The sequence below is a fragment of the Harpia harpyja genome, chromosome 9, assembly GCF_026419915.1.
Source record: "Harpia harpyja isolate bHarHar1 chromosome 9, bHarHar1 primary haplotype, whole genome shotgun sequence".
In the NCBI taxonomy this organism is placed as follows: Eukaryota; Metazoa; Chordata; class Aves; order Accipitriformes; family Accipitridae; genus Harpia; species Harpia harpyja.
The window spans coordinates 32,941,695-32,954,370 of record NC_068948.1 but is presented as its reverse complement, the minus strand read 5'-3'; the positions used below and the strand labels follow the sequence as shown (position 1 = coordinate 32,954,370).

The following is a 12,676-nucleotide window of genomic DNA, read 5'->3' as shown; positions in this document are numbered from 1 at the left end:
TCATGTTTAACCCTTTGGGGATAGATTAGTTTATTTCTGCAACCAATAAAATAGCCTCTGCAAGGTTATTTCCTCCACTTCAGGTCAAATTTAACATCTGAATGTCACAAACTCCCCAAAGGGTTAATTAGGATCTACAAATACTACTAAGGAATAGACAGTAAAGTTTGATCTGTTAGCCTATCATATATATGTTCTACAGTACGCATCACTCTTGACAAGGTCCTTAAATAGCTACCAGAGGTTCTCAAACAGTGGTTCACATATAGTATTGACTATACAAACTGCTATTTTCAAACCAAATGATGAGCAATATCAATTCTAGGAACTGTATCTTTACAAAAAACAGCGGTGTTCAGTGTCTGAATCCTGACATTTATGCCTTTATCAGTTATCTGAAGTATTAATGTAGTATTTAAATCTAGGATATAGGGTTCATTGTTTCCAAAACAAAGAAATTGAATTCACAAGCCATTCTGAATATTTTACGTATATCAAGTTCATTCAGCAGAGTAATAGGATGACAGAAACCACAAATACTACAAACAAACTTCAAGGTTAGCATTGTTTGGGCAAGACTCAGTTGTACATCCTTTATACAGCTGACTCTGTATTTGAAAAGGAAGTCTCACTTACCTTTAGATGTTTCTCAGACTTCCTCTCCAGATAGAGGCACTTGAGTATTATGTATTTTTCATTTATTCACAGCAACCTCACGTAATAGCATTTTTAACTTATAAAAATAATGCCTCAAGGATAGGCTACTGCTGAAATCCATCTCAAAAAATGGTGTTTGGCTTATGAAACACGAATTCCTGCTATACAGTGCCCAGTGATGTCTGTTTATAAAATATTACCCATGTGTACAGCAGAAAATACTCAAATAGCTATTTAGAGAGAAGGCTTTTGATTCCTTTTCCCCTAACACTTCTCCTACTTTCCCAACAATGATTTCTCGCCCCCTGCCCCCCGCCATCATCGTGAAGTCAGCTAGTTGCTTTATTCTTTTTTATGGGAAACTGAATTGAAGAGTGACACTTCCTCGGCTGCCACCTCCCTTTCACTAGGTGTCAGCATTGCTACTCCTCCACACAGAGCTTAGCAGTAGCAATACATAAAGCAATTTTTAATCTTTAAAACCACATACTGCACCATCATCTAAGACAAAGGTGTTTGAGAAGGAAAACAAGTGACATTTCTGCTCCACAAAGCTACATACAGTGCAGTCAAACGCATGTTTCATTATGAGTAAGTTAAACCCAAATCAAAATCACCACCTCTGTGTTAAATGATGAATGCTAACCTAACTTACAAAATACATATCCTAAGACCATAGCATACACAGTTTCAACATAATTAGATAATTGACTGCAATTTTATAAGGCACATTCATTTAGACTTCAGATACTTGCCTCCGTTAACTACTCTTTGATCTGCTCCAGAGTTAGGACTGAATTCTGAAGTATGGGATCCAGACCTTGAAATTGGTGGGCCTGATCCAGACTGGCCCATCCTTGGTGAGTTTTGTCTTCCACTTCCCCAGGACAGGACATCTCTATTCCTCTGTCCAGGTGGAATGTATTTATTTTCTCTGAAACACAGCAAATTTCTATCAGTGTTAAGACAGAACTGAAAGACAATGAAAAGTACCTGATCAAGTACTCTGCTGATATTTTCTATCTTTCTCAAATCAAGCTAAAGGAAAATTCTAAATACTATCAGATGTTGACCTAACATTCACCTCATGAATTGGCTTTTGATACTGACCACACAGTCCACTTTCTATGTGCCCACAGACACTGAATGATTTAGTACTAATGCCTGAAATTCTCCATGACATACCAAAACCACTGCCCTTTCCTGTAATTTGGTATGATTTCACCACAGTGACATATCAGAATGGGGAAGTCTGTTTCACTACAGAGATAATACAGAGGGCCAGGCAGAGGTGTACAAGTTAGCATGAGTGCCAAAACCAGCACGATTGTTTACACAACGTTCCTAACCTAATCAGCCCTGCTGAAAAAGCACAGTTTCAATGAGTAAATTGCAACTGTACCAAAATATGTACATCATTTAAATAAAAATACTATTTATAGCGTGCAAGTACCTAGTGTTGACACTATGTCCTTCTCGTTCATTAGCATTTCTCTGAACAGCAGTATATTTTTCTTCTTCTGTTCTTTCATCATTTTCCAAGGCAACCCGAGCTTTGTATTGGGCACTTGATTCAATTTCCTCTGCTAATTGAGTTGCTCTGGCTTCCCGTTTTAAAAACTCCTCTGAATTATCTCTTTCTAATGGCACCCTAAAAGACAATGGAAAGGAAAAGAATCTCTGAAATGCATTCAAAAGCACAAAGGAGCTACAAAAATTACACAGCATTAATTCTAACCAAGTCAGAGTAAAAAAACCTTGCTTTTAAGCCAGCAGACTTGCTGTCTTTTTTAATATAAGTATGTCTGTATTCCTGGACTGGTTTGATATTATGTGCAAATTCTGTGTCATTTACCTGCCTAGAGAGCCGAGGTCAGGGTGCAGAGCTTTTTCCATATGACTTGCAAAATCCCTAGTCCCTAAAGCTATGTAAAGGCTCCAACTTTTGACATGGTTGAGCACATTAGTAATAAAAAGCCTTAGTCTGTTGTTTAGATAGGAACCTACCATAAGAGACCAAATTTTAATCTCTTTAGCTATTTACACATTCCCAACAGACACAAGAGTCCCCAATCCTACTGAAATTCAAGAGTTACATGCTTAATCCTTTGATAATTCCAGCCATAGAATTTCAGCTCTTCCTGTTATGAATAACTGCAGAAAAGATGAATGCAATACATTAGAGCATGGGACCAGAAACCCATGACTCATTTGCCATGTCCTAGGATCTGAAAACCATTCATTCCTTGTATCTGTATTAGGTAATAGCATATTGCAAAACCCATATGCAGCTCCCTTAGGAAAGCCACCAAGTAAGAATTCAGTAGATGAGCAATGAAATACTGGAAGAGATAACTAGAGATGGACATCATACCTGGCACTTCCTTCTGTCCACTCATGGTTTGGGTTTTCACCTGTTCTAATTTTTGTTAAAAGTATCAGGTTTTATAAAACAACTTTGTGCTTTGTCCCCGATTCTAATTTTGAGTTCCAAAAGTTGTTTCATCCAACCTTACTTCAGAATAAACTACATAAAAATACAGAACACAGTTAAGGCTTGGACCACACCATGCTGGGTGTTATATAATCACTACTGCACATATTTTGAATAATATAAAAAAGAAGAACAAAGAAAGTAGGTGGAGATACAAGCCAAGTATGAAATAATATATGCAAGATTACTCAAGCGTTGGTGGCAGAACTAGGAAAACAAGTGGCTTTTGCCAAATTCCAAGCTAGCACTCAGCTACTGCATCACAAATTTTTCCCCATACACACATTTTTGGCCAATCGAGACATCTACTGGCCTTATCAATGGTTAACTGCAAGAATATTAAATAAAAACCTTACCCTTCAGCATAAAGCTTTGGCTCAAATAAGATATGCATGAACACAATGCATACAAACCTGAAGTCATGGGCCTCGCTTACCCTATTTTAAGTATACACACAAGAAAGGAGAACACCCAATACATCCTCATTTATTTAAAGTGACTGAAAAAAATGAAGGTATGTATGCAGTAGCACTGATGGCAACCTAAACAAGCAAAAGAATGATTTTACATTTTCTAACAGGGAAAAGACCATTAAAGATGAAACAAAGGGGATGGGCAAGATGACATTGTTCAGAACCCCAGTGATGAGAGAAGCATGTACAGCAGCTGATCAACATACTAATGCAGTACACTTGCTAGAACACAAACTTGTACCTTTATGCAGTTTGACAAATTATACCTGCTAACGCTTAGCTCTAGGGAGAGAAAACAATCAGACAATAAATCCTTTACAATCCTTCAGTTGCACATACAAGCATTTAGCTACACTGCTGCTCATCACATACTTGGAGAATCAGGAAAAGTTTCCCAGTTTAGCAGACTGATATGCAAAGCATGTTGCTTGACTAGGAAACAACAGAATTTGTCTCTGGCAATTTAAAGCCACCTTCATGTTTTTAATCTGTTTCCATTAATATCCATAAAGCAGAAAGATGGAAGACTAAAGTTCAAAAGTACAAAAAGTACATGGAGCAGTGAAGTATACGAAAGAACAGCTTCCCCAGGATTCAAATATAAGCCGATTAAGACACTTTGATTATCACCATGTTACAGGTCTATTTTAACAAAATAGTAAAAATAAAATTGTTGAACCAGAGACCTGTGCTCCAGTTGTTGAACCAGAGACAAGCGCTCCAATTCTATACACAAAAATCAAAATACTCACTGCAATTCCTTTACATTCAAAAATAAGCTTACACTTTGGGGGTTAAAAGAGTGGGAAAATATTAAAGACATTTCACAATGGCTGTTGAACATCTGCAATTGATTTGTTTTGCAGTTGCAGTTAACATTATAGCTGCAGACTATTGGGAACAGGTCCACATTGCCAAAGTAGCCAGAGCAGGCTTTATACTACTTCTATATTCAAGTTGATACTATATTGTAACTAAAACTTTAGTTTAGAGCTGGACAAGTCTGCTATATAAGTCATTCACAGCACACAACCCCCCCTTAGTTATCAGCAACATTTCAACATTCCAATATCTACCAGATCAATTGCCTCAATAAAATTAGGATTTAGTCAAACTGTTCTGCTAGGTTAAAACACAAACTATAGGTATAGCAGCTACGTAAAGACAGTTTCACAATTTGGTATTTTCCACCCTATTCATAAAAGTTTTTGTAAGGAATAGCATTATTGCATGCCTGAATTCAGAAAATGTTGCAATGGGAATGAACTGTGCCCATTTAAGGGAATATATAATGATTACTACATCTAACTATTCACAGAACACTGGCAAGGTTTCTTAAGCACTATTCATTCATTGCTTTTTCAGTTATTCGATTCCACAACTTCAGAAAGTATGTAAAATTATCTTCAGAATATAAAGTCTGTCAAAACAGGGAGAACATTAAAGACAAATCTAGTAACAAAATATTTTGGAACTTACGTATAAGAAGATAAACTGCTGTCATAAGTTGATACTACACCATAATTTTCTTCATTGTAACGAAACATGTCATTGGGATCCCATCCATTAGACTAGAAGAAAATGACGCTCGTTTTTCAAAATGACACTGGAAACACATTCCCTTAAAATTAAGGGCTGATGGCAGAAGTTAAACCTTTTGCCCTTTTTCCTGGGCCTATGAATTTACTGTCCAGATAACAAGGTTACTAAAGCCACAACTTATTTCAGGGAAGTTTGTTCATCAGATGCATAGATTTTACCTTCAAAAGCCAGTTTTTTGTTTGTTGTGTGTATTTGAATTGTTTTTATGAGGTTTTTAAGTACCATGCCCACTCTGTACTAGAAGATTACTAGCTAGCAAGAAATACATACATGAATGCCTTTTCCAAAAAGTGCAAATTGACACTTCTGAACATTAGAAGTGTCCCTTGCTGTGGCAAGTGCTGAAACTTTTCAAATGCACTACTAATGCAATTATCTGAGAGATACACCACAAGCAGAAGACCCTGTTGATCTGCACAACTTCCCCACTTTAGTAAAATTGCTATTACAGCACTCAAGCACACCGATAAATGTTTTGAATGTTTTATAAAAGCACTGACAGTATTAAGTATTCTAATAAATCTCAGCTGTACAATATGTACACTAAAATTGACAGGATAACTGTTCTATCCAAAATTAATATGCTCCACAGCAACATGACGAGGTTCTCCTCTAATCAGTAACATTATCCTCTTTCTTTAACATACTGCAGTCTGAATACCTTACTAAAAAGAATGCATGATTGAGTAAAAGCTGACTGCTATGATATATAAAGAAACGTCATTTGAGACCACACTTTTCATCTAACGATCCATAATCTACTGAGATTGTATCTGTGCTTATTAAGTCATGGGTCAGACTTCCATCAATTTCCTTCATCTTAGCTCAGAGACAGTTAGCTAAGCACAATTTCGCCATAATTTCCAAATGCAATGATAGTCAGACAGGAATGCTCTGATTAAACATAAATCACTTCAGTGTATTGCTGAATTTGGAGTCCTTAATAAAAGCTCCTCTTTCAGCCAGTCCATGAGTCAAACATGTCCCTTACCACAGCAGCTGCCATTTGTCAATATTTGCCAAAAGTGGCATTTGAAATCCAGCTATTCTTATTCAAATTGTAAAAAAGTACTGTGGCAGCTGCTAGCAAAGACTGAACATACATCTATACAATGTAGGCCAGCAATTTTAGTCAGAAGTTCATTACTAGATTAAAATTAAGGAATTGTTCCAAGGCATGTCCAGAGGAATAGCTTATTTTCTACAGACTGTCATAGATGATAAAAAAGCATTACTTACAACATCTGTCTCCAATGCCTCAAGCTCCTCAGTAGCGGTGGTCTCTCCTCCATCCCATGGTTCAAGATCCTTTTCCTTGTGTTCACCATTTACTTTAGCACTGATGGCTGAATCAGTAAAAGCATCTACAATGGAGTGGGGAGGGATGGGGGTGAAATCAGTTTGGTTAAGTACGGGAAGATGTACACACTAGTTTATCTGAGGAACAACCAAATATAGCTGAATTGCAGGCACATTAAATATCATTCAGCTTCTCATGTAGTTGCTGCACTCAACAGGATTACAGTAGAAAGGTACCTACTTCATAGAGTAACTATGAAAGTACAGACTAACTTCTAATATATCAAAGAATAGCAGTAATTACTTTCAGTTATTTCAAAATATTTTACACAAGCTACATGTATGGTTGGGGGGGGCAGGACAGGGTGGGACAGGGACTACCTGAGGCTCCCCACTCCTCTAAAAAACCCAAGACTTGTACAATATGCTTTTCCAAACAGCCCACACAAATGCATACTAACATTATGCAAATATCAAAAAAAAGCATGAATGCAACCCAAACCCATTTCCGAAATGGGCAAAATACAAGTTTCCCTTCAAATACCTGAGTTTCTTCAATTTCCACAATTCCTCAACACACCAGCACGCATGCACACACTTTTACTCCCTTTGCAGTGTAACTCAATTATCCATTAGGTTGGTGCACCCGTTCACTGACATGAACGGAGGTGTCTTCTTTCCTGTAAAAGCTTTTTCAAGCAGCAGCTTACCCACATCACACAGCAAGATTCAGAAACTGTCTACCTCTTGTTCTCAACAACATATGAAAATAAATAAGCAGTAAGGGTCTGCTATTGTTTATAAAAATTATAAAAATGTGTATGAAATCAATAAAGAACATGAGCTTTTATTTTCACTTGTTCAGGTTTCAAGCCAGACTTAAGAACGAATAATACTAGAATATTAAAGTGCTGTAAAAAAAAAAAAGTACAAAGCCATTCATCAAGGAAGCCAAGCTTTTATATTTGTAAGCAACTAGATCTGAGTTACCATACTTAAACAGAAGGAACTTTAAAAAATAAAGTAAGCTTGTTTTAAGCTTATAAATAAATAAATAAGCCTAAAATAAATAAGCCTTCAACCTAGAATTTCCTATTATCACTCTACTGATAAAATAAGGAGCAAACATTTTAGACCTTTAGAAAAGATGAGATCAAACCACCAGGCAGTGCCAGATATTGAAGAATGTGGCTTAAATTAACTTTTGGCAAGATCTGAAATCTTACCAAGAAAAACGAACTTTAAAGCCATCATGAAAAGAATTCACAACATATGAAGTTGGCCACTGATGCTACAGTTTTTAAACAATCACTGAAGATTTTTTAAAGAGAGACTGCTAACATAGCTTATTATTCCTGTTTTACCCAATTTCACAGTGAAGTTCTGCACATATATTGGTATGATCTGTCATAAAAGTTAACTGTGTTTAGTCTAATAACATTCAGCACTATCTCATGAAATGCTCGCTCAACTCATACACAAACACCAAAGGAACTATGGGTAAGCGATTAAGCATTGTTAATAAGCTTATGAAACGTTATAGAAGATGTATGAAAAATAAGAGTTTATTAGCTAAACATTCATTTCAAATACAAAAGAATCAGTAAAATAAGAAAAGAAAGCCAAATGAAAGAGAGACACCTAACAAGGCACACCACTGTTAGGGCTCATGTGAAATTGCAAAAACCTGCATCAATCACCTTGTGAGATGTCACAGTCTGCCAACCAAAGCTGTGACAGTACCTACGCAGCTGGAGGTTAACACTTTGAAGTGAGATCGTATTTTAGCGCGTCACTAAATGCAATGCCTTTAGCAGGCACATTCTGGGGTTACTTATAAACTGTTCTGAAAGGGTGTCATTGTATCGTTGTACTACCTATGCACTGATGCAAAATTTCAATCGTTGCATTTTCAACTGTTCAGAATAGGTAAAAATCAAGGGTGAAAACAGAAGTCACCAACTAACTGCAAGATACTCTATATGATTCTGTGAAGTTACGCATGCATGTTTTATAGTGCCATAAATGTGCGAGCAAAGATATTACGTTCCTGTTACATATTATGGTAACAAAAGCATTATGAAAGGCAAGATGCAGAGACATAGAGTGACTGCCAAAAAAGTTACCTGTTTCTGAAGGAACTACAACAGATACGGAGAGAGAAAAAATTGGAAGACATCAGATATAAATACAGGTGGATTTTTTCACATTATATGGCTGAATTCAGGCAAAGCTAAACTCTTTCAGTCCCTCTCACAGACATACTCAGACCAATTATACATCTCCCACCTTGCACAGATCATTTCCACAGTAAAACCTCAGCAATGTTCCCACCTATTAACAGCCCCATGTACTTCCCCATTTTGCTTCAAAAAAAAAACCCCTCCATGTGGCCTACAGATTTCTAAGGTATACCAACTTGAAAGAAAACATCTCAGTTTCCATTCAACCAAACAGCTTTTAAAATATACTACAACAGAAGATATGTTTAAATGTCATCTGAAACTACATAGTAACACAGTACTGCCTCAATCCACAGCTAAGTAGTAACTAAAGAGCACATTTAACAGGGAGGCAAAAGTAAGGCACTTGTATTTGGAAACTCTGTGTTTACCTTATCAATACCCCATAGCTAACACTGCCATAACCCAGAGAGAGCAGTGCTGCTTCTGTGCCGAACATCATTAATTCAGTGTTTCATGTTTGATCCTCTCAGACTGGACATTCTACACCAAATGCAAGTTGGAGGCTGCTTACGTCACTTAGGAAACTGTGAAATTTGCTTCTACATTACTTCACTGGGAGTAGAGGGAACTCTTCTCCAATGAGATTAGATAAATAAGAGTTAGGAGGACTGATGACAGCACCTGATGGAGGTAATCTTCTGTATTTCAGAAGCATATTTCCTTAACTTCTATTAAATTACTTCAGACAAACTCCATACACAACTGTGCCATTTTGGATACTGTGAATAAAATACTCGCTTAACAAGGCTCATCTACTCAACCCACTAATTTTCTTATTTAAAAAGCCACATAAACATTCAGCAGAGTGCTGTTAAAAATTATAATGATAGACATGAACTGGGGGAAAAAAAAGCCCAAGTCAAAACAAAAACTCCACCATCTAACAAATGCTACAGATCCGAGTAAGATGTGTACAGTCAATGCTAAATTTCCCAGTAGAATCCAGGATATCATGGGGCACAGGAAGCTTCACTGCTCTTCATTTCTCCCTCACTTTAGAATGAAAGTCACAAGTGAGACTGCAACATCAGCTTAACCTCTACAACTCAAAGAAACTCCAGAGTTAGGAGAAATCCAAGCTACAAAGGCAGACTTCTAGTCAGACAATATGGTCTCAGGAGCATCCAGGCAAAGTTTAAATGTAGCAGAACAGTACCGCAAGGCACAGATCACTGTTTTCCTGGAACAAACAGCTAGGCAAGCACATGGGACACAGATTAAAAATGCGGCTAGTCAAACAAGACTTTACCAAAATTAATGAGCAACAAAATTGAGAACATATGTAAAAAATAAATTCTACAAATAATTGTTTCCAAAACAAAAATATTGCTCTTAAGATTATTAGCAAAGTAGAGGCTAAAACATGAACTGCTGGTACAAGTGCTGACTGGCAGAGAAATAACAGACAAGATACTGACTGCACAAGCTCAGCCTCCCCCTTATCTGGTGCCTCATATCTCTGAGCCGTTGAATGAGCAATTCACATGACACCTTGACATGGCCAAATTTTTTAATCAATTCCTCTTCTACATGGTAAAACCCAAGTTTAAGATCAAATGAAAACTGGTCAAACAAAGAGCTTGAGCTATAACACTCAATTAGCCCCTGCCACCTCTGTACCTGCTTAATGTGACATCTCCTAAGCAAAGAAGTTTGATATCAAAGACCTCACTTCTTGTTTTAAAGCCTGCTAACTGGAAAAAAAAAAATCCCAAGGACAATTCTGTGTGACAGAAATTCACAATAAGTAAAGGCAAATATACACATTCTGAGAAAAACTCAGCTTGGGCAAATTCTTCAAGTATGTGCTATTAAATGAGTTAAAAGAAAAAATTGCCAGAATAGAGCAATTAAGAGTCCGGGTTTAATTAATTTCAGTGTTTAACATGCTTGTTTTCGCAAACATGTTTTGAGCTACTAATGGTGGAAAGCACAAATACGCAATTAAGTGCAACTCTGCAGTTCAGATGCTATTAAACCAATCGGCATTATGTGCCAAAGGTGTTCATGCTGCACACTCCAAGCTTTGATCAGGTTTAGCATGGCCCAAAGTAAACTGAGGTTTCATCTTAAAGGTTTCAACAGTAAACTCTCATTTGTTTTGTAACTACTTACTACTGATTTGAAACATTAAAACCAGTTACCACCAGCTTTCCAGAGCCAACATTTCCTTCCTTTGTTCATAATATGCCTACTGCTATTCCCCTTGCAACACTTTCTCTGGAAGGATGCCATTTTCAGTGCTAATTCAAGGAAAAACTTAAATAGCCAATTCTCTTCAGCCTTTTTTCATTGGATTTGTAATATTTTTCTCAGAATGCAGTAAGGGTGCCAAAAAAACAATAAAAACATTGTAGAAGCCTTTTACTTTAACAGTAGTTATGATCTTGAATTGTCTTGTCTTTAAAGAGAAGCCAAGAAGACAACTCTGAAGCCTTACTCAAATTTGAATCATATGCAAACCAGCACTGTCGACTGATCAGTGTTTAAGACTACAGGAAACACTGCTAGAAGCTTGTTCTGTAGAACACAGGAGAAATAAACCCTCCTATTTCAATCATGCAGCCCATGTAATCTAGCAACTACGAGATCTAGGCACTTCACCTTTGCCTCAGAAGGTGAAGCAGACATACAGCCAAGGATTTCAACTTGCACATTAGAGTGGATTTTTAGCAGTCAATTTCCACTGCCACATGCAGAAGACAGCATCTGTCCCTCTTTAAATGAAGACAGAATAGTCTGAAAGGGGGGTGATGGATAGAATACAATTTCACCTGAGATTTCCAATGCATGTTTCATTCATCAGCCTGCCTGTACTGCAGAAAGCCCCAATTCCACCGTGAGACACCCTCAGGTGATTCCTTTCCCTTCCTTCTGAAGCCTAACAGCAATCTACACGAGCACAAAGGTCTATGCAGACTGACGGAGTTGCAAATAAGGCCCCAGGAAGCAGGGACAGATTTATTTTTTAAACACAAACTGTTACAACGTCCCTATCTACGCAGACCTACTATTTTTTTCTCCCAAGCCTTCCAATTTCTACAATCTGGGCAGGCACCACACTTTCTCTACTGGTGCATCTAAAGGTGCAATGTCATGCCTGGCAGAAGGAAATCTAAGACTGCTGCTTCCAAACAGGGTGGTTTCACCCACCCCAAGCCTATAGTGCCATTACCTCCCTTGCACTTGCACTACTGATGTAGCTTCAGGACGAATTATCAGCTCACTGTTCTGAAGCCGCACAAGTACGATAGCAATGAAAGGTGCTTGGCAGACTATTTCAGATGGTTCTTTCAGACACAACTGTATTTTCCACTCTTCTGAAAGGAAAATCTATCCCTATCCCTTTCTCCCCACCTGCTGCTCTTTCCCAGTACTCTTCCAGTCTCTTCTGTCTGACTTGGTCAAACAGGCAGACAATGCAGCTAACATCTCTGCTATTCAAGTCTGAGGCTAAGTCAGAAGATCAAGACCCACAGTCAAGAGCACCATTTGTCCACACTCCTCCAGCTCAGCAGAGAAGCAAATGCCAAAATAAAAATCCACAGAACTCTAGATACTTATACTGAACCAGGAAACCAGGATGCACTAAAATTTCCAAAACAGTACCTTTTGCAGAAATTAAGTTTACCTCAAGGCCTCCTCAAAGTCTAGTAGTCTCCTAAGTGGTAGAAAATACATACACAGACCCAAACAAACCCTACTCTAGGTACGCCTCTCCTATGGCAACAGAGTGCTCGGGAAGTGCCCTTTTGTTTTGACTACATTTTTAAAAAATGGAGAGCATGCTGCCTTTCCAACCAAATATGTCCAAACTGTCTACTAACTTGTCTGTGAAAGCCAAAAAACATTGAGGGCTAAGCAATTTAAAAATTTGTTCCTGGATAACTGCAACACTGTCAAAC

At 37.6% G+C, this 12,676-nt stretch overlaps 1 protein-coding gene across 11 annotated transcripts in view; it reads right to left on the bottom strand.

Moving 5' to 3' along the window:
• ATXN2 (ataxin 2) overlaps positions 1-12,676 on the bottom strand; it is a 53,068-nt gene that overhangs the window by 28,381 nt on the left and 12,011 nt on the right. For all 11 annotated transcript variants that reach the window (XM_052796671.1, XM_052796667.1, XM_052796663.1 and 8 more), the window contains exons 6-9: positions 6,466-6,590; positions 5,104-5,195; positions 2,111-2,308; positions 1,413-1,591 (exon numbers count right to left, since the gene is read on the bottom strand). In XM_052796671.1, the coding sequence (XP_052652631.1) occupies positions 1,413-1,591; positions 2,111-2,308; positions 5,104-5,195; positions 6,466-6,590 (594 nt within the window). The remainder of the gene's footprint in view (positions 1-1,412; positions 1,592-2,110; positions 2,309-5,103; positions 5,196-6,465; positions 6,591-12,676) is intronic.